We start from the raw sequence: 23,059 nt of genomic DNA on the forward strand, positions 1-23,059 counted from the left end.
CCTTTCACACTAGCACCTCATTTACCTCTCAGCTAGCAAATCATTTCCTATTGCAATTGATTTTACTGCTATATTTTTGTAATGACTATTTTTTTCTACTACATTTTATCAGCCCTAACCACATTATTTCTCCCCTTTTCATAATAAACTATTCTAATATTGTTATCTTTTTTTTGATGATGTTTATACGTTTCTTAAATTATCTGATGCAGTTCATCGCGTAAGTCTGTGACCCTCTTTTAGTGTTGCCAAACACAACGATTGTATGGAGAGGCTCCAAAATCTATATACATCTTTTTACCCAACATAATTGTTTCTTACTCACATGGTAAAACTCAGATATGATAGATTTTGTTGTTGTTGTTATTTCTCCTGTATTTTAACTGTTCTTAAGTGTTACTAAAATAAAGACTGGTATAAAAGAATATCCCAGCAAACAGTGAAAGATTAAAATGTTCCATTTTCTTTTTGAGCTGCTTGCCAAAACGAATGAAGAAGGAAAAGCAAACCTAGACACTGTGCCTTTGGGAAGAATATAATCACCTTGCATAACTCCATAACTTTGTATTGTCTGGTGGTGCAGAAATGAAATTAATATTACTGTCCCTGATCACAGAAACTGCACCCACAGAGCGCAGTTCTCCTCTGTCTTCTACCAGAAGTAACTGCACACTGAATAAAATTGTTACTGGAGGAGAGTCAGTAGCACAGCATCTGAGGGGAATTTATCACAAAAGTAGAGCAAACCTTCCAGTGTGTTGCTGCTATTTATTTTAGACAGCAGCTTTAACAGAGTTAAGAAGAAAAGATAACACAAATAAAAAAAATAAGTTACAGTGAAATCAAACCCTGCAGGAATTGAAGTCACTAAGTCTATTTATAGCCATACATAAAGGAATAGCATTTGGATTAACAGTGTCTTGGTGAATCATTGTCATGACACTCACAGGCATGTCCCTATATTATACATCAGCACCTTTGCAGCTGACCCAGACTATCAATGCTTGCTGAACAGGAGATTAGATTTGTCCCAGGAAATTAAATTAGTATCAGAGGAAGTAAGAAGGACTCCACTGCTCTGCTGAGGTATTACAGTCTAACTAAAAGCTGCCTTGTATTTAGGGTTGAGACCTTTCTTTGATTTTCCAGTTGTGAAAAATCTTGTGTCTCTCCACAACATATAAGGATATAGATCAAGGGATACACTTACTCTTCCATTTGATTTTTGTCCTTGGATTTTGCTTCTGTGATCTTCTCCTGCCTCTTCTTGTCCATTTTTTTCTTCAACTCTTTCTTTTCTCTGAAGTGTAAAAAAAAAAAAAAAGAAGAAAAAAAAGCAAGTTCAAAATGTATCTAAATGAAAAACACACACCACAAGGAGATGTAATCAATTATAAGGGGAATAGCACCTTACTTTTCACACGTTTCTTTCAGTTTCTTTAGCTGGCTGTTCTGACATTCCTCTGCTACATCTGTCAACTTCTGAATAAGCTAAAAAAAGAATTCCAAGAAACAGAAATATGCGTTTTCAGCAAAACATCATACATTCATCTAAGTTTCCTCAAACATCTGTGTTAAATATATGAAAGTGTTAAACCATTCCCTGATTAATTATCTATGATTAAAAGCAAGTAAACATTCTTATTAGTGCAAACACATTCTTAACTTGCGGACTCCAGACTTGTATAAGCCCAGCTTACATGGAAACTATGACTTCTCTGTACATCAAGGTGATATACCCTGAGAAAATTAAATGTAAAATCAAAAGATTTTTCTTAGATTTTACTCTTGCTATAGATTAAAATGTCTGTGATAATTCATAAATGATCACAAACTGAACTTGTGCAATATGAATTACAAGCTGAATTCCTGTTCACTTCAAGGTTCTCTGCGAGAGATGAAAACATTCCTCTTGTACAGAGTATTATTGCATGGAGTAGCCTGGATTTCAGTGTGGTCAGACAGACAAACATTCATGCATGATAGCTAAGAAAGTTAAGCTGTATCTTGATCACACATCACTGGATTCAGAATATCATAGTTGGTGTGCAGCGCTGGGTCCAATCTCATTTGAGCTGAAGCTGTTAACAAAACCATGCTTGTAGTTGTGATGCTGATGGATGAGGATACATGGACTGGGCCTCTGTTCAAGTTCAATGAATGGTGAATTAAAATGGGAAATGGGGCCAATTTGATTCGATCATGCCTATGGTTTAAGCTGGATTCTATTAAATAATCTTCTCAGGATGATGAACAAGAAAATGGATAATAATGCCTAGCTAGTCTCATCCAGCTTTTCTTTCCTTAGATAAAAGAAGAAAAACACTGAGAATAGGCTCTCCTCTGAAAGAAATCAGAAAGAATCTCTCCTCTGCAAGGCAGATTTTATGTGGAACAAATATTAATTCCAGCATAACTCAGAGGGAAAACTGTCTGAATGTTCTGTGTTAAAAAATGAATTTATCATGACACTACCTAACTGGACAAAGCACAAAATGGGACTTGGCTTTGGGAAATGCCATTTCCTATTTTGGAATGAGAAATTAATTAACTTACAATATCATCCCAACTATGTGGGTCCAGAACATTTTGTTTTTATAAAAAGTAAAATCCCTGAGATGCAACCAACAATTGTTACTGTATCCCTGCAGCACAGGTAACTGTGTCCACACACTCCTGCTGGAGCTGCTCCTGCTGTTTTAACACTGATGTGGTTCACATACAACTGATGATAAACAGCACCGCTTGGGAGCCGCAGTTCTGTGCTATGATCCATGGGAATGAATTTGTGAAAAGGCCTTGCTGAGTGATTTAAATTCATATCACTCTTCTGCCCTGCTTTTTGGATGGCAGGACAGAACAGACAAATCACTTCAGACACCAGCAATGAGGTAAAACATCCTACAATAGAAAAAAATTGTGAGACAGGATTGTCTGGAGTTGAGAAACAGTTTGCACTCCCATAACACACTTTTAAAAATGTTCTCTTCTGCCTGAGAACATCCATCAGCATCAGCTGCCATCTGCCCAAGCTCCTCTACTGCAGCTCAGAGGGCTATGATCCTGCTGCAGTTGTCAGCCAAACTCCAGCTGTAAAAACAAACTAGCTTGGACTGATGCATGCAAACTACTTCTTCACCATATACAGATTATGTCCTGCATCCCCTTAAAGCATTTGTCTGCAGTAGGAACACTGTTTGGCAAAACTCTGTGCCCTGGGGAATGTTTGAAGCTATTTTCATTTATTTATTTTCATAGTGTTTCAATTTATTTCCAGCTAATACTGCCTACTTGAGTATTGTACATTTAACTAAGTGGCAGAACAAAATAGGAACATCAACTAAAAGCTGCAGAGAACTTAGACATATCTAACTAGAGGTAAGGACTCAGTGCCCTAGCATTAATAATAAACCTGTTGCCTTTCTGCCTTCTATCCAAAGCCCTCCAAGTATGTTACAAGTGTTAGTGACAACGTGGCACAACAACCCCTTGAAGTAGCAATGGACCACATTGGAATCAAGATCTGAAATGGACTCCAACCGAAAGGAAGCCCCAGTTCGTTTTAACGGCACACTGCTTTCATTACTAACCCAGAGACTGCTATAAAGAAAAGCAGATACCATAAACGTACCAGCTTAATGTGCTCTCGTTTCTGGTACTTTTCACTGTAATACTGTTCCTGTCGGAGATTTAGCAGCTGCTGTTGCTGCTTCTCCTTCAGCTCGACTAGCTTCTGGGTCATTTCAGAGTCGAGTGCAGCTAATTCTTGTTCAATAGTTGAAGAACTGTGGTCTGGGCTGCCTGTTTCAGATCTGCAAAGACACACACACACACACACACCAGCTCCAAGTCACTAAGTATGCATGCTCTGCCCCATATTTAAACCCTGTTTTTAAGGTAGCTGGTTACATGTAGTCCATCAAATAAGTTTCTTGGCAACACATATAGAGGAAGAAGATGATTTTAGCCATGGTAAATCCACTAATTTTATCTTTTAGCAAAGAAAATAGTGCTATTTGTTTTTTCTAATGGGACATGTATTACTTTTAAACCTCGTATTACAAACCTGCTATGGTGGGGTGGAACAGAACTTAGTATAAATGAACTATAAATGAAACTGCCAGGATTTCCTATAAACATATGCCCATAGAACTTATTTCTCCACTTCCAGGCACATAACTTGAATTTCAGAGCTTCCTAGTCCTCAGCAAAAATGGTGAACGCTAAGTATTTTGAAAACAGAGTCATCCTTGCATGTGCTTAGCAATAAATTTAAGAGCATAACATTACATCTGCATTTATAAAAAGCTTAAAATGGTTAGGAACATCCCTTTATTTGGTATGTTCTCCCCTCTTCAGGAAATGCCATGCATAGCACACACACAAGAAAGTGCTCTATGGACTCCTGACTTCAGGAGGAAACTTAACTTCCCAGTGGGGAATATATCTCAGAAAGGCAACACATAGGAACAAAGAAAAAATATAAGAAAAAAACTAAAAAGCAAACACCAAGGACTAGATTTTATTTTTTTTCCTTAATATAGAAGGAAGGATAGATGTAACGGTGAAAGGAAACATGATGACACTGCTCAACGAAAAATAAACAAAAAAATGCAAAAGCAGTATCACTTTCAGGCCAGCAGTAAACTAAACCCAAGAAAAATGTTTAAAAAAAAATATGATTATGCTGTGTTTCTGCTTGGCTGCCGTGCTTACTGCTGTACTCAGGTGTTAAATCAGTTGCCTGGGAAACCTCAGGAACAGTACATGAGATGGACAAAACAGCAAAACCTTGAACAGAGAGGACTGACTTAGAAGAATGATTTTTCTACTCAGAAATTTGCAAAGATTACAATACAGAGAACTTGCTGCACTGGCTGCCTGCCTTTTCTCGCCCAGGTTCAACTTTGCAGCTGCTGTCAATTAGCATAACTTCAACTGAAATAATGTGAAGCTGCTTTCATCAGGCTGAAGATACAGACCAAGGTAGCCTATTTGTATCTCCTATATTATTATTATATTTGAATATTCTGCTATGAGCTTAAGTGGTATCAGTGTGACAGGTGAGGGTAATTTACATACAGAGCCACAAGACAGCATTAAAGAATATTAAAGTCAGCAAATTATGCCATTATGCTATATATTTTAAAGCTGACATCTCTTGTATTTTTGGCAAAACGAAATAAGGCTAAAACAGAAACCGTCTGTTAAGGGGCATGATCATTAAATAAAAACTTCAGAACTACACCAGCAAAATATCTGTGTTTGTGTTCAATAAATAGTTCAACTGTCCCATAGACATTGGCTTTACTGAATCTTTGCCCCATTTTAGACATGGGCATGAAACACTGATTGCTTCTGATCAGAGACAACATATTTTTATGACAATCTGATGCAGAGACTCTTGATGAAGTAGCGTTTTGTACTTTGCACTTACCATTTTAAATTATTAGTGAGGCTATTTACCTGTAAAAATTGCCTTTTCCCTTGGGATGCAGTATTCTATTAGAAGTCTTCTACTTGAGATAAAATGTACTTGCAAGTTCGAAAAGCCCTAAATACATACTCCTGCTCCTTAAAAATTCAGCAACAGATTTTTTAACCTTCAGACTTCTCAGTATCTTCGCATAAAACTTCACACCTCTGAAATCACTGTGACAGCTCCCCATAACAGAATACAGTGTTTTATTGACTAATATCATGCATGATTTATGATCAGATCATAATAAAATAAAAAACCCAAATCCTTTTTAGTCAAAGAAAGATGAGTCATTTATTCAGTTTGTTCTTCTACTTAAATTTGAATAGAATATGCTAGAGAAAAAGAGGAACAAAACAATATCATATTGTTTTGTCTGCCACTATCTGTCACACACACTTATGATGGAAAATACAATGAATAAAATATCACTGTGTATGCAGCTGACAACCAGTCATTAAGGGATTTTAACAAATTCAAGTGTAGAACCCAGAGGCCTGAAAACTGGCAACAGTTAAGGCCACCTGAGCATACATATTTTATGAGTACTAAGCTCTTACTAAGCCAAAAGACATTCTGTCATTGGGCAAGCATAAATGAGTAAGCTCCTTCCTAGGGACAAGTTATGGCCTGAATCTTGGTCACTTACAGTTAGAGGTACTATCAACAAGGGTAGTAGCTAAAGCTTGCTGGCACCATTTTTCTCCAATGGTCTCCTACCAAAAAGTATCCAGTAATTTTTTTTTAATGCTCATTCAATGTCTTCATGTTCAAGATCTGCAGCTATATCAATTTTATGCCAAAGTTAAAAGGCTTTTGTGCTTATCTAATTACATTTAAAAAATTGATTATGTTAGAATGAGAAAGCTGCACTAATGGGAGAAGGAAAAATTTAGGAGGGTACTCCTACATAATTATCATTCAGTTTTAATAGTATTAGACACTGATTGTACCTACAAGTGCATATGTTTTGCCAGAAGTTAAAAAAGATCTTTAGTAATATAAAGTTCCTTACCATATAAATAAGAAGAAAATTGTGGAAAGATTAACGAGACCCAACAGTGTTTGCATTTAAAACTGACAATTGCAAATGCAACTCTCTTTTATTATCAGAACAAATAATAAAAAATGATATCAGCAAACACAAAGAGATGAACTACAGTGCAATGCAACACTGAGAAAGAGACGTTGCACAGAAAGGATGTGCATGCAGAGGCAAAGCCAGTCGATCATTAAGAGATTCCCAAGCGGTCTGGATCAATCATCATTTAAACTATAGTCAGATGTTAATAACTGGCAGCTATTTCTTTCACCTAACTACACGTGATGCTTTTTACTGTAGTATGAGTTTTCTTTCCAGGGCTCTAACTTGGAGACGATGGTCTCCATCCAAAAATTCAGAATATCCATTCTAATCACAAATAACATTGGGAGGACTAGATTTAGTTTCTGTTTTGAAACTGGAGTCTTGCTCCACCACCAGGCAGCACACTGTGGTGGCCCAGGGGGAACCAGTTGCTCAATATGTGCAAGATGACTATGTGTGCTGGCTGCAAAACTTTCTCCTTGCTTGAAAAGGTGCCACATTATGATGCTGTATTATGAAGTGTGGGGCAAGTTTCCAATGAACTGACATCCCTTATCCTAAAGGAAGTCAAGCACGGGAGACAATGGGGTGCTCTGATAAAATGTGCTGCAGTTGACCTGAGTAGGAAACTAAAATACGTTATCCAGATAAGGTTTCAGTTCTTTGATGCCTCAGTCTGGTTCCCAAACTGCCCCCAGGATGTGGGGGAAGCCCAATCTCAGTTTGTGACTAAGTTTACCGCCTAACCACTGGCTCCTGTTGCCAGTATAGCTGAAGCACTTACCCACAACAAAGGACTAAGGAAAGTCCCAAGATAAATGTTGTATGATCTTATTTACAGAGAAAGAGGTATAAAATTGTGAACGACATATCTAACTTCTAGCAGAGAATCAGTGTATCACAGAGAGGGCTTTTTTCTGCTGATTTCCATATCAAAACACCTGACTTCATTTTATCTAGGAATATTCCAACTTTTGGTATTTTTTTTCACCTGTGATCTACTGTCACCTCCATATTAATTGTCTATCATAAAAGAAGCAAATATATCTGATGCCAAAGACAGGAAAGCTGCGTTTAACATACTTTTTCTTACTGTCTCTTTTTGCTGTTTTTTCTAAAACTGCTCTTCGTCGCAGGTAGTCATTTTGGATTTCATTATACTTTGCAGTGTGCTCTTTGATAAGATCAGTGGTTTTCTTGTGGTGCCTCTTTACAAGGTCCTTCATTTCCTTGTAGTGCTTCTTCTGAAGCTTTACAAACGACTTCTGTTGTTTTAGCTCCTCAATAGTCTGTGCTTCCACTTCTACAATGATAATAACAAAAGCCACTTCAATTTTCTAACAACATATGATTTCAATCAGAGAAATCACCTCCAGCAGGAATGAAACAAAGCATGCTTTCTTACTGCTGGTAAGTGAAATGTGTTAGCTTAAGCTAACCAAGTAGACTTCTCTGAAAATAAGCTAACTAGATTAAAAACACTGTGGCAAATTTAGAGTAGGAAATGAGTCAAAAATTTAGAACAACAGTATGTCCAGCAAAATAAAAACCATGTACTTATTTTTTTTTCCTCAAACCCTTTCAGATGCAAAAGATTCACATCAGCCTGACATATAACATCATCATGGTACATAGGTATGGTCACTGTTCTTTTTCGTAAGCACTGTGCCAACACCTCAGGTCTCCCTTCTCCCTGGATGGACTACATAACATACTAATGCCTAAAACCCCTTTACAAACAGCATTTCAGCACCTGCTCCTCTGCCTTGACCTCGGCACTGGGTGGGAGCAGCTGTCCCGGTATCATCATGGCAACCCAACAGATTTCACTTCTCTTGTGATGGAGACCCTGCATCAGGAGAGTCATGGCCAGCTGTCTGCTAGTCTGGCAAGGCATCAGAAGCTAAATGCCAAGAATTGCACTCCAGAGCTGTCACTGAGGATAGCAGCTATCCTGGATGTCCTGCTCTGTGAACCCTGATCAGAGTTCAAGCTCAGTGTCTGCTAGTCTGACCTGCATAAGCTCACCCCAAGTCAGCAAAAACAACAAAAAAAGGTGACAGAGGGAAGGAACCCAGACTGAAGACCCTTTCCCAGATCTCACAACAGATCGAGTATACGGAAATGTTGGAAAATGACTTAAAAATAATGAGTTAGGAGATTTGCAATCTAAAATATGTCTCCAAGCTGAAGGACTTGACTCCCAGTTGCACAGTAGGGCTCTATCTGACAGGCCAGTTTGCTTAATGCAACAGGATAATTTCAGTTTTGTAGGAGTGATAGGAAGGATACAGGGCTAATGGAGACAAAATCGTTTCACTACTATTCACAAGAGTAGTAGCAAATTTAGCTTCTGTTCTGAGCATAATGCTGTTTTTTGTTTGCATTAGATGTAAACATTGTGCCTATGAGAATGCAATAATAGAATAATTTTTAAAAATTCCACGTTGGCACCCAATGATGATCTCATGAAGCATGTGCTCAAACATTCAATAACTTCATGGCTGAGGAAGAAGACATGGTAAGCATATTTTCTATGAGTTATTGCAGTCATAATCATTCAAAGAAATGTTTAAGTCAGATGGCCCATTTCATTAAAAATATACACTTTTTTGTCAATTGAAATATCTTTTATATAATGTAAACTGTACATTTAATACCTGTGAGGACACTCTGAATAAGATCTTCTGTCTTTGCAGGTGCTTTCACCGAACCTAGAGGTAAAAGAGATGACTGATATAAATTCTTTTAAAACAACCACCAGTACTGTGCCACTAGATTGCATATTAAAACATGGCATGTGACACAGGATGCATGCTGACACAAGCATTTATTAATCATTTCAGAAGACACATCTTGAATAGAAGAGAAGCAACACAAAACAACACGAATCCTGTGAACTAACACAAAAAGGTAATCTAAAAACCCACCTGAGCTTCATTGTTTTACTTATGAGGAGGGTGCCATTGAACTCACTGATATGACTCATATGAGTCATTTAAGTGGTATTAGGCTGATGGTTAGTACAACTGACCTATATTATGATGACAGTGCAAAATATCTGTACACAAGATGAGTCCAGCTCCTTGGAAGTCAGATGGATCATGCCTATGAAGACTGCATTCATTAAATTATATACACTGTGACTTAACAAGCATTTATTATAGGAGATACATTAATATAGAATATATGAGTATGAAAACCTGTGTTTTGTACATGGAATAAGATTTAACTACTTGCATAAATATGGCATATTTGTAAAAACAATTTAAAGAAATTCCTTCATTTGCAATCACAAAAAAGCACTAGCAAACTTTCTTGTTCGCAATGAACTTCAATTTCACCACAAAAACAACTCTTAAATATAAGGTACTTGTATGATTGAAGAACGGCCCCCAACAGCAGAGTGGGAAAATGCCCACCCATTTTATAAACAAACAAACAAGCAAAAAAGAAAACACCAAAAACACTTTTTCTTGAAATACAAAGCACATGAAAAACGATCTACATTTCTTTTGAAAAGATAGTGTTTTCTATTATTGTTTTGCTTGTGTTGTTTGTGTGGTTATTGTTTTGTTTGTTTTTTGTTTTTACCTGGTGTTGGTTGGCTATGGACAACCTGAGTTGCTGGTTTCGGTGTAAGAGAGGCAGTGCAATTTACTCCATTTTCTGCTGGTGTTGGCCTAGGTTCACTGTTAGCTTCAGATGGTGCATCTCCATGGTCCACCTAAAAATACGAAATGATTTACATTACTCTATCCAGTTAACAGAATTTAAAATTTCCAGATCTGGTTTACCCTATTTTTCAATAAAATTATGTAGATGTTACACATAAATCATTCTAACAGGGAAAAAAAAAGGTATCTTTAAGAGACACAGTAACCCAGGTAGTACATTTATGCAGGGCAAATTTCAGGAAGAAATAGAGCATGTATTATTCTGTAGAAGTATTTTCATTTTAAGTTGATATAACTCATCAGGGACATTTTTCATTACAGTATGTATTAGCTGCACCAGATGTGAAATCTGTATTTTATTGAAAAGCATTGTTCTCTGCCATAAAACCTTTCTAGATATAATGTAGAAGGTGGCAAGAAAATGCTACTCAGATCCCTGCTGTGAGCAAAATGTGTATACAAAATTACTTTTAAATTTCATACAAACACAGTACTATCATTATTCACTGTTCTTACAGCACAGAGACATACTTCTGATTCCCAAGATCTTACATTCTTGTAATTACACTCCAAGGATATTATGTAAACAGTACCTCCATCCTGCTGCATAAATACTCCTGTGGTATCCAAATATTTAAGCATTTTCTACAATCTTTTCTTTCTTTCCAGTTTCCTAAAAGCTCAGGCTTACTATGCATTGAACATCTTGTAATTTTCCTCGTGGCCAACAAGTTTGTAAATGACAAGCAAGCACCCAGTGCTCAGCAAACAGAAGGTCAGTGAAAGCAATTTTTATTTTGAAATGGCCAAGCCCTCCTTCTCGCTGTCCCTGCAAGGGGCCAGTTGCCATGGTGTCTCAGGGTAGTCTTGGATTTGTTCCTTCAGCTGCTCCCATTTCACTCTTTGATGGTAATCACATTACATGCAGAGGCAGGATACCACAGTTGTTTTTTTTTTTTTTTTCCCTTGATTACTCTACACTAGCAAAATATCAGCCTGCACTGCATCAATAGAAGCAAAATACATTTTGATCTGTTTTGTGCTGCTCCTGCTGATGATTTCCTTCACCTTGGTCCTGAAAACAATCTAAATTGCAAAAGGATTTCCGTCTCAACAGCCTATTTCTACCAAAATTATAGGAGGGAGATACCATAGTCAGAAACATGATGCAATTGAAAACCAATGCCAAAAACTTTATTTATCTCAAGTGGGAATTACTGCAATAAAACAATGAAAAACATGACCTAGCCAATGTTTATGACAGCAGAACAATGTGCCTGGCAAAAGCTGTAGCTGTGACCACTGCTTAGAGACACGGGTATCCCCCTTGATTTCCCTTAAAATATATTCCTCACAGAACGCTATTCATTAGTTTGATAAAAAATAAAAATACTATATAGATCATCAACACTTAATAGAATCCCTATTTTCTAACAAGTTATTGCCCCAAAAGTCATTGCTTGAACAATGGGTACTGTCTTCTTTTGTGACTAGGTTTGTATGTGGTATGAAATGCTGCATCACAGATTGTTGAGAAGCTATTAATATAGCCTGTCAGTTCTGGACACAAAACATCTGTTTTCAGAAACTAAAGCAGAAATGCGAGACAGGATCAGGAAGTGAATAAAGAGTTATTTTCACTGCATCAGGCAATCTAATCTCATTAAAAAGCACTTTCTTTTCTCATAATTCATCACACAGAATGCTAAAGTAAACATGACTTTCCCTTAGTGGAGAATATTTTAGGCTCTTTTTAAAGATGATGCAATCCAGCCTTAGAATTTATAGTTTTAATATTCACAGAAAATGGTTTATATTCCACATGTTGCCATGTCTTTTGCAAGACAGTATGTTTACTATGTAGAAAGAGACATGCTCATACGGATACATATCTATATGGTCTGTATTTTTTTTATTTCTGCAGAGAAAAGAGCCTGCAATGGATTGGGATTGAGAGATCCTCCTCTGGTACTAAGTATATCTGTGCTGCACTGCTAGACTAGGTGGGCAGTTTTGAAGTTGGTTTGTTTCTATCCTTGGCCAAGTATAAGCAAGTCCCCCTATCAGAAGTGTCGGATCAACATAATTTCCATTACTGTAACTTGATCTGACCATCATGATTTACAAAATAATGGCTGCATTTTCATTTTAAATAGTGGTATCAGATGTGCTAAGTGCAGCTGCTCTCCTAGAGATGTTTTTATTTACTTCCCCCATCAAAATCATTTTTTCTTTAACTAAAGAAGCCAACTGGACTGATTACACACATTAGATTTACATCCAGGCACACAAAACAATAATTTCTATTTCAACACTGCTTTATGGGTAGAGACAGCAGATCCAATGCTCTGCTGCTTCTCCTGTCATTAACAAGCCCATGAGGCCTCCTGACTCATTGCCTCTGCAGAATAAATTGCATGCAGCCCCAGGGACATTACAGCAGCAGGGACAGCTGAAAAGCATTTTACTCTGGCTAGCTTCTCCTAGATCCCTAAACACTTCTGCACCCATAACGGTGGGGGGTGAAAACTTATGAACCAGTTACATCAATCTGTCTTACTATGGGATTAATTCATCACCAGAAACTCCCAGCTGCAAATTTCTGCATAGCCCATTCACTTTGTCTATAAAGGTTTGTCTATAAAGGGCAGGGGAAGAGAAGGCAACCTTCACTACCTGTATGCTCATAAAAGTACACTGTGCAAAAAAAGTATAGCTAAATATGCAAAACCCACACTGCATTGCAATGATTCCATTCGGCAAAGTCCTGTCTGCAAAAAGAGTTCTTTTAAGACCAGGCTGGAAAGCAGGACTTGGAAGTTATGAACTGACCAGAAAGCTCAAGGTAGGAATTCACATTACATTCAAGATGGGAACACTGCAAAACTAATACAGAATAGATGCTGTAGATTTTATCAGTTCTTCAGCATTCTTCTTTTATGTTATTAACAGGCAGTGTAATTTGAGGCTTAAAGAAAGGCTAATTTATTTATTTAAAACACTTTGCTGTTAGGTATCTGATTTGATTACTTTTTTGTAAGAAGTCTGAGGAACTTCCCAGATGCAGATTAAACTTCTAGGCAGCAAAAAAAACTCCCAGTTTTTCCTCTGATAGCTGCAAGAGCCCAGCTCAGATAAATAGATGTGTGTGAGAAGAGGGAAAAGGGTGTGGGGAGGTAGAATTTGTGCTTGGAGGCAGCACAGCTCTGGCCACATTAATGCTAATAGTGTGTAGATTTGAAACTGCATATAGGAAAATTGAATCCTGGTGTAATTATGTGTACATATCTGGCAAACATACTCAGAATTATTTAGCTATGTTGCCAGTGAACGTACTTGTAATTATTAACCATTGTGATTCTTGTGGGTCAGTGTAAGTGAACAAATCATTCAGCCTGGCCAACTGATGAAGAAAGTATTATCAGATAAAATGATCAGGCAACTCATGATTTCCAAGCACAGCCCAGTTGCCAAATACCTTACCTAGAATGAGAATTTATGAATAGAAAGTAACAATGCTGTACTTAGATTGCAACTTAAAGTGGCAGTTTTGTACCTGTCCCTTGCTACTTCGTGTAATTGAATGGTTATACATTTTTAGTAAATGCACCACTGCAATCATTACAGTTTTCTTTAAAAATATATTTCTCTGCTACTCCAAAACAAGCTCCTTTATCCTATGAGCTTTCCAGCTCCTTGACACATGGTAACATTACCTAAGCACTACAATTCAGCTTTCCATCTTCCCATTTGCTTTAGAAGATATTCTGTGACAGATTTTTTCTGCAAATAAGCCTGTACTTTTTCAAAAGTAAAAATGACCTCTAAGGTATTTAAAGGATTATGTTAAAAAAAGACTTTGCTATTAAAATAGAATCTCATGTGTAGAGCGTCCTAGATTACTGTCTAAGATACTACTGAGCATTTCAGTGTCCTCATTCAGCCGAACTTGTGACACTGCACAAAGAGTAAATTGTTGGCCACTGAATTGTAATGACTTTCACTCATTCGGTCTGCTTTGGGAATGTATTCTTGGTTACAAAATCTAGTTCAATGAGGCTTTGCACATCTGAGAATTGAAGAAGACAGTCACCATAGATGAGGACAGTTTAGGATTATAAAGTATTTCTGCATCTTTGCTAGAGACCTGTAGAGAGTGCCTTTTGATTCATGTGATGTGCCTTACATCTGACACAAGCAATCTTTCAAATACAAGGTAGATATTTCCAAACAATGCTAGAAGATGTCCCAGTGACAGTATCTGGAACAGAGACACAGAACATCTGGATGAACATAATGTTTATTGGAAACAAAAGCTAAACTGTCAGTACTCTTTAAGTATGCTCAAAATTACATCTGTGCATTTGTACGTACAACTTCTCCAATTCTGCAGAAAAATGAGGTTTAAAGGTTAGTCCTTAAGTAACTGTATATATCCAAACAGATACCTAACAACTGAAAATATGGTTCTCGTAGCTTCAGGCTAAACTAGAATAGGTCTGAATATTTAATTATACTATGCTCTCTTCCCTCTTCATCTCTCTTTCTAAGATCTATGAAGGGCTGGATCAGGTGACCTCCAAAGGCCCTTTCCAATCTGAATTATTGTATGATTATACTGGGTCTCCTTAGGGCAAAATTCTAATACTTTCAGGAAAAGCTGCTGATACAGAGTTGTCATTTTTGTAAGGGTAACTTCAGCATCACACTGGAAAACAACAGGCAATGATTTAAGATGATTTAATTTACTACAAAAGAAGCCTACATATCAGCAAAAACCTAACATGCTTTTCCATTCAGCATTCAGTGTTTCTTTACCCCCGAACAGTAATTTGCACCATGCACAACATACTGCCTGCAGCACAGCGCTACTCTGTTGTAACATACCCTAGTCTCATTCTGAGACGTTTGTAGGTGTTTAAGTGATCAACACACGCAATCCCCAGGGACTTTCAATATTTGTCTTTCTAAGCAAAGTAGGTGCTTCTAAATACTATAACATAATTTGCAGAGATTCTGAAACCTCCCTTACCTCTTTCTTTACCTCTTCTTCATCTTCTAGAGTAAGTGCTGCCAATTGCTTAGCTCTCTGCTCCATCAAGTTAACATATCTGATTGGATTGGATAAGGCCTCAATCACATCTAGAAATAACACAAATACTTCAGTTCCAAACCCCTTATGTTACGCACTCCTCAGGCTTTAAGAAGCTGTATTTTTCCTACAGATCTGCTGCTGACTGATACACCTAGGTCCTAGAAACATCAGTGAAAGAGAGTATACCATCATGCACAAGTACTCTAATGTGAACCCTCTCTGAGTTTCTGCTTGGGTCATGTCAATGTGCATTTTTGTGAATATGGTGGTTTATGATGGATGTTCAAAGTTTCCAGCGTCAGCCAACTTGGATCCTACTTCACATGAGGTACAAAGAGGAGTATTAGTAAAAATTATGTTGTTTAAAAATAAAAACAACAAAACAACTATATGGAATATATATATATATTTATATATATATATATTTTTAAACTGAAGATGCATAGTATAGTCTTTAAACCTATCCCGGTTTAGAGGTGATTCCAAAATACAATACTCTATATTAGGCACAACACTCCTCTGCTTAGGGAACAGCTACATACTATATCATGTAAGCAAAGTGTCATCTGTGTTTCAGTGGCAAATGCCTGACCTTTTTCCTCCTTTAGGGTTATACACAATCTGCTTAAAAGAAAATAGTTAGTCCTAATCCTAAACCTCAGGAAGATGGCTATAAATCAAGTCATCTTGTATGAGTAATTAGACATAATGATCCAATCAGGTGCACAGGTTTCTTCACTGGACTGTTATCCCCAAATGACAAATTGTCTACTACACGTTAATTTTGCATTTCAATTAACCTTTATATTCCTTAGCAGAAAATTTTCACAGAATTACCTGCGTAAGTATCAGGTACATAGTCTTTGACCTCTATGTACACAAAGAGAGCTGGCAATGTCAAAGGTTGGTTCCTCTCATTCCTCAAACAGATATAGTGATAGCCTGTAAAATAAAAAAGAACCAGTTCAGAGCATAAACTCCTCCACAGGTACATCATCCACTGTAATTCTGTTATCATTTGTTATTTATACTTTGGCTCCAACTGAGCCAGCAGCGCTAGGGACTTCTGGTAGGGAAAGGTTTACTTGAAAGATTTTAAAGAGAAGAACACAAACAAGGGGCCATTAGAAAGGCACGTGATGCTGCAGTTTAAAGTAGTATTTGTATGTTATTATCACATCTCTGAATAACACTAAACATTGTCATTAAAATTATTTTGGATGCATTCTATTTTATTACTTTTGGCTGGGTTGGTTTGTTTGTTTCATAGCTCTTATTTTGTTTTCTAAAGTGACCTTTGTAGTATGCGGGAATTTGAACTGCAAATTAAAATTGTAAAATATAGTAGTCCATCAACAACACAATATCTAAGTAAAAAAAAAAAAAAAAAAGAAAAGGCAACGTGGCACTATATCTTCAAGGTGTGAGGGGTGAATCCTTCACGTGACCAACTGTAGGAATATATTTGAACAAAGAGCATTTTCAGACAGTCTTGAAAGCTGGTTATCCTGTAAGAATAAGGGTATGGTGTTACAGCACAGATTAGTCAAGTTAAGGCAAGGCATCCCAGACAGGGCAGCCCCAAGCCCCTTCTGCTAGCCAACCGCTGCCCACTCCTGCTCCTTCTCTTGTGCACTGACACGTGCCTGACTTTGTGGATAGGCAGTTCAACAACCTAAATTCCATAAAAAGCAACTTTCAGAAACCACAAGGAGTCTTCCCCTCAGTTTAGCTCCCCCAAATGCCTCACCATAAGGTCAGACATGTATTAATGCCAATTTAAAAACAGTGGTGGGAGTGCACAGGTAGGAATGGAAGAAATGGACTTTCAGTCCCATCAAACTGTTACAGCTTCGGAGTGCTGCAAAGCTGCATCCTCTGCCTCACAAATCAGTGCCTCCCACACCATGGCTAAAGCTGGTGTCCTAAGGGATGATTACGGAGCTGCACGTGTGGGTAGTGGCAGGACACAAGTCACCAGCAAGATGTGCTTATCTGGGGGGATCCTCATTTGGTTGATATGAGAAACTTCCTCTGAAAGTAACAGCTAAATTGTTGCTTTGGGAATAGTGATAACTCTGTGGATTTTTGTAACAGTATGATATAGTTTTCGATAATGTCTCAGAAAAGACTTAAATTATGTATTACAAAGGTTTCTCAGTTCCTTCTAGCTCCTCCAGCAAATTTTCAGCATGTACACAAACTAAAATCAACATGCTGTTTTCCATCACATGCTGTAAACTAATGCTTACTGGAGTCAAAAGGACAGAAGAAAAGGCCTGCGGGTAAAAGCTCTCAAAAACGCTCATATGATTTAACACCGTGGCCTCTATTTGGAAAAGCACAAACTTAAAAACACACACATGATTTAGTGCTCTGCTGAAGGGACTCTGTCACATGAAGGGTAAGTACCACAGAAGGGGATGAGCTGTGGTAAGAGCTCACTTCCACCAGATGAGGGAAATCCTTCATAACTGCCTTTCTTCTCTCCCATAAGCTGTCTTCCTCTGGAGCTCAGCAGATCTTCCATGAAGCGATTTTGTCCACTAACTCAGCAGAAAATATACCTGGCATGAAAACGTGGAATTTTCTGCTGGACTGATTATCTGAGCTTGCTCACAAAAAGGTGTGGAGATAGGCAGAGCTGGCACAACAGAATAGTCAGGGATGTGGGGCCAACAGACAGGAGAGAGGAGAGAGGGAGAAGGGAAGGAGAAATGACAATTGCTGAGGAAATCCTGAAGCAATGAATGTCCAGCATTCACCTTCATCTAGCCTGTCTGTGTTCACAGTGAGGCCACATGACCCACGTCAGCTAAGGGACCGGTGAGACAGTAAGAGAAGGGACTGATTTCGACAGTACCTGAGCTCAGGTCTCCAGAAATAATACAAACAACTGCTAGATGCAGGGACGTGAGTTTTGTGCTACTGCTGGGACTGGCTAGAACAGGTATAATGTAGACACAGATACTCTTAAACTGTGAGTGAAGCTAGGAGCATGTTTATGGCCCTTATGCTTGCCCTAATTTAGGTTCATCTTGTCATACAAGATGATTTCCAGTTAAGTGGACACTAATTATAGTAGCAATAATAATATGTTTTCTCAAAAATCAGCAATAAGTATTCAAGTCATTTTGGGCTGATTTAAAGGTTTTGTAGATCTACAACAGCTTGCAAACAGGACACTTGATGTATGCATGTAAAAATTAGTCTAGAGGTGCATGTTTTTCTTTAATTCCCAGCCACATCCCATTCTCAAAAAGATGACATCAAAACTGGTTGCTGCTACCCTCTTTGCTCTCTGTACAAGAAGTGTACAACTGCATGTTTTAGCATAACTGTGTGAATATGCAGTTGATCTGCTGAAGACCAGCAAGTGCCAGCCATGTCTCTTGACACTTAATGCTAGTGGTTTTCCTGGTTCATTAGAAATTTACATCCCTGGTGAGATACGGTATTTCCCTTTTCAAAGTTGAGATATATTATTCAAATCCCCAGTTGCTATAAATCTGCAGGCTTGCTGCTGATTTACAGTGGTCGGGATTTGAATTTGCTGTTTATTTTCACTACATGTTGTCTGTCTCAATGGAGAAGAAGGTTTACCTGGTCGAATTGCTGAGACGGGTAATATCCGGTGGCCAATAAATTTCCCTCCTTCCTCATACACTGCTAGCCTCAAACATGCGAGGGAAGGTAAAACAACCTAGAAGGAAATATTTCTGCATAATTAACTTTCTGCTCTGAATGAAACAGTTCCTTTCAGACATAGCCTTGCAATATAGCAGACAAAGTTCAACCTAGCAGACAGTAACACCTACATATCCACAGAAAGGTCTTACCATACAAGAGATCAGGGGGTATGTACCTGTGCATCAAAATAAATCTCATAGAAACATTTTTCTTTTAGGAAACTTGAGATGGAAAATGAGTATAGTATGTTCAACCCAGCATTTTCAATACGGTACAAGGGACTTCGCTCAACTCTTACCGCACTTGAATGCTGTTCTATTTACTGCCTATTACTCAGCCTTACTTTTTTTTTGTTTTGTTTTGTTATTTTTTTCCTTTGTGTCTGTGCCAATGGGACTACTTATTTCTGAGAAAAGCCACTGGTAATTCTTATTAGTGTTGAAAACTTAATAAGCAACTCAACATGTTTTCCGGAGCGTGAATGTCTGAATTACATGAACCTTGTCAACTCCAGTAAAGTTTTCCAGTGCTGCAGCCCACTCACTGGCCAGGCTAAAGAGGTTTAATCAGGTGGGATGTTTACTAGCATTGGACGCTTTCTTAGCACTATGTAAGAAAGAAGACCAAACAGTGAAAAAAGAAAACAAGAAATTGAAAACAGCTAATAAACTGCCCTACTAAGATTTGAATTTTTAATATTATTTCTAAAAAAAAAAATGTAGTATAATTTATCTAATTTTCTTGTTGTATGCAAATATGCATATAAATATACATATTTTGAACCTGGGTGCAGATAAGTATTTTTTGCATAATGTCACCCTCAAATTTACATAGACAATGAAAGAAAAAAAAAAGCAACAATCAAAAAAAGAGTCTCTATAATTTATTTTCAACATTACTAAAAATAGTAATCTATGCTTCTCTGAGCATAGATGCAGTCAGGCATGATTGTAACTAAATAGAGAAATGAAGTACACTAATTAGAAGTTCATTACAGAAGAAAAATCCTACTGATGTTTCCAAACTTAAGCTTTGGCAGGCTGCCAAAGGAAAGTTATTCAGAAAGCAAAATATTCAGGGAAAAGGGCTGTACTCCCTAGAAAGCATAGCTGCAAGCACCAACTGTATAAACATCTTTGTGAACTGTGCATTTGCCTAGAGAAATTAAAAATGTATTTTTTTCAAATACCTGGACTCAGGAACCAATTAACCTCACGTTCCAATAAACATGATCCAGATAATAGCAGAGTTCCTGGTAGAGAACTGGCTGCAAGGATATTGTGAAGCAGAATAAGATATTCTTGTTGCATAATCCTACAAAATGCTCAGTATTTTCTGCTCCCATGTCTCATTTCAGGTAGATTGGGATTTATACAGCTTCATAACCTAGCTTATATCTATATAACACACTGTAGAATTAAGCAGAGATAAAATTGCTTTGAATGAGCTGGTTTAGAGAGCCATGTTGTTACAGCTGTACTCACATCATCATGCTTGGAGGCTAACAGGATCTGCTTTTCAGCAGGGCTGTTCAGCCGAGGCAATTCAGCTAAACTGTTTCTGAGTTCTGCACTTGCTCACTTATAGCATGGCACCGCACCATACCACACAGATGTGTCTATTGACATGTTTGCTCTTTCTAGCTGTATTCTAGTGAAACAACCAACGTGACTTGAAACTACTTTATTTCAGTAGTGGCTGGGCATGGCTAGAGTAGCAAAATTATACCAGAAATAGTTAATGACAAACAGCTGAAGCAGTAACTATTCAGCATCCATTTATCTTTTTTTACAAATGCAAATTTTCAGTAAAACACAGAATTACCCTATTGAACAGTGATGAATCAAGCACTGTGAAGGTTCAAGAAGCAAGTGTTACACCAACCTTCTTAAATACTATGGTTTCCTCTTCCCAGACAGGATTAACTGCATTGCCTTGAGAGGTCTTGGTCTTTAAAGCTTTTCTTCTTGTATCCACGGGCAGGCCAAACATGTCAACTTCTACATAGGTACCCACTTTTTTATCAGAAAGAAACTGACCTGAAATTATCTAAAACCAAACAAAAGAGGGATCACTACAGACAGCTTTAGTGGATTAGGGAATGAGTAGCTAAGGAGCAGGTGTATAATTCTCATTAATGATCAGATAGAATGCATTTTCAAAGAAGAAACAACAACAAAGAAAACCACAAAACATCAAAAAACAACAAACAAAACCCCACCATTTAATATTGCAGGCACAGAAAAACAACTTGGAGGTCTGATTTCCTGTGGCCCTATGACCCTGAATTCCCCTATGAGCAATAATATGGCTGACATCATGCTGCTGCTGTTAGCTCAGCAGGAATACTCATTTGGATCTCATTCCTCAATCTGATTGCCTATTTCCACAACATGCTATCTTTCAGATCTCTAATTTCTATCCAGTTTCAACAGCAGGTTCAAAAGACAAATGCTGGAAGAAAAGAGCAACTGCGTATGACTTACTGGGAGGTAAAAAAAAAAAAGTTAAAAAGTTCGTGTTCTAATAAAGGCTTTTCATAGTTTATTTTCTAGTTTTCTTTTCTAGTTCTTAATTTTAACAGGAAACACAACTCCCAGCTTTAAAATGTGAAAGAAAGACCTGCAATTCATTCAGAAAATTGAAGATGCACAGGATTATACAGCAGTGCCACTGCACCTTAACAAATTCAGGTTTGCCTGAAGCAAGTTTAATTCTGTTCTCAGCTGGATCATGTATGGGCATTGCCATTATACCTAGCAGAGTCTTCACTGAGCAGGCAGATGTGACTGCCTTCTGACAGTTGACTCGTGATTCCAGGTTGCTCATTCCTGTTAAAAATGCTGTGCATCTCCTAATAACTGGTGAATGACTTCCACCTCCATTTCATAAATTTGCAGAACAACGTGCCTTTTAACCCACAGGAGGAACTTCCATGATTACAGGTCACCATGAAAGGTCATTCCCACACAGTTGGTCCCCCCCACCACCATGTTTTCAGATTATTACTTTATTCATAGCCCTCTGAGCACTGATCTGCTATGCTTGTGTCTGCAGCCTAAGAGGAAATACTTGTTTTCCCTCAATGAAAACAGGAGGATATTTTGCAGGTGGATTCTATAATACAGACACTGTTCTAATGGGCAAGTCCATTAAAGGCAGAACAGGATTTCAGAAAGTTTATGTTTTTATAACTAGAGATATACTGAGTATAAATCTGTGTCATAGCCAATGCAATCTAATCCTCTAAACATTCATATACGTAGTTTTCAATTTGCAGATTCCTGGCAGTCCTTGAACTTCGTCAGAGGTCCTTAAAAAGGACAAAGAAAAGCAAGTTGGCAATGACCTGCAGCTGACATTTATGGTTCCACAGATTTGCTGGAGAATTTATAGTGAACTAGAAAATGTATTTATACTAAACAGTATGCTGTTCTACCTATTCCAGTGCAACTGACCGCTTTGTAACTGTGCTTTAAATTCAGCCCTTTGTTACTAAGAACACAGCCATGTTATTCTTAAATTCATTAACTACCCAATCACTTGCATGAAAAATAATATATATAATAAAAGTACATTTATTTAACCTAGAAAATGAAATATGAGGCAGCAGATCCTCTGCAATTTAAAAACTAAGTATCACTCCATGAAACGAAATGCATTTTATTGTCTTGAATTAGTGTGGTCATTTGCTAGTCCTCTGCACAACAGAAATACACCTATGCACTGACATTGTCATGAGAGTATTTTCACCAGTATGTATACGTACCTTGACAGACAAGGTGTTAGCTACTATTCCATCCACTATACCTTCAGTAAATGGATCAAAGTGTTTGTCTGGTCTCCTCATGAATTCTGGCTTTAACCTGTATCCACTTTTGCCATTGTACTCGTACATTCCCATGTTTATTTGCATAGACAAATCTAGGTATTAAAAGTATTGATAAAAATCAATTCCTAGATTTTTCTAACAATTTAGAAAAAAACATTAAAATAATACTATTTATTGTAAGTTCAAAGTGACTATAATT

General features: G+C 37.5%; 1 protein-coding gene across 14 annotated transcripts in view; it reads right to left on the reverse strand.

Moving 5' to 3' along the window:
• PLCB1 (phospholipase C beta 1) overlaps positions 1-23,059 on the reverse strand; it is a 432,352-nt gene that overhangs the window by 64,633 nt on the left and 344,660 nt on the right. For all 14 annotated transcript variants that reach the window (XM_048060933.2, XM_048060934.2, XM_048060932.2 and 11 more), the window contains 11 exons: positions 22,798-22,952; positions 20,913-21,077; positions 18,942-19,041; positions 16,176-16,280; positions 15,276-15,385; positions 10,161-10,293; positions 9,227-9,280; positions 7,650-7,869; positions 3,632-3,812; positions 1,415-1,491; positions 1,211-1,300 (listed from right to left, as the gene is read on the reverse strand). In XM_048060933.2, the coding sequence (XP_047916890.1) occupies positions 1,211-1,300; positions 1,415-1,491; positions 3,632-3,812; positions 7,650-7,869; positions 9,227-9,280; positions 10,161-10,293; positions 15,276-15,385; positions 16,176-16,280; positions 18,942-19,041; positions 20,913-21,077; positions 22,798-22,952 (1,390 nt within the window). The remainder of the gene's footprint in view (positions 1-1,210; positions 1,301-1,414; positions 1,492-3,631; positions 3,813-7,649; positions 7,870-9,226; positions 9,281-10,160; positions 10,294-15,275; positions 15,386-16,175; positions 16,281-18,941; positions 19,042-20,912; positions 21,078-22,797; positions 22,953-23,059) is intronic.

The sequence above is a fragment of the Anser cygnoides genome, chromosome 3 (assembly GCF_040182565.1).
Source record: "Anser cygnoides isolate HZ-2024a breed goose chromosome 3, Taihu_goose_T2T_genome, whole genome shotgun sequence".
Lineage (NCBI taxonomy): Eukaryota > Metazoa > Chordata > Aves > Anseriformes > Anatidae > Anser > Anser cygnoides.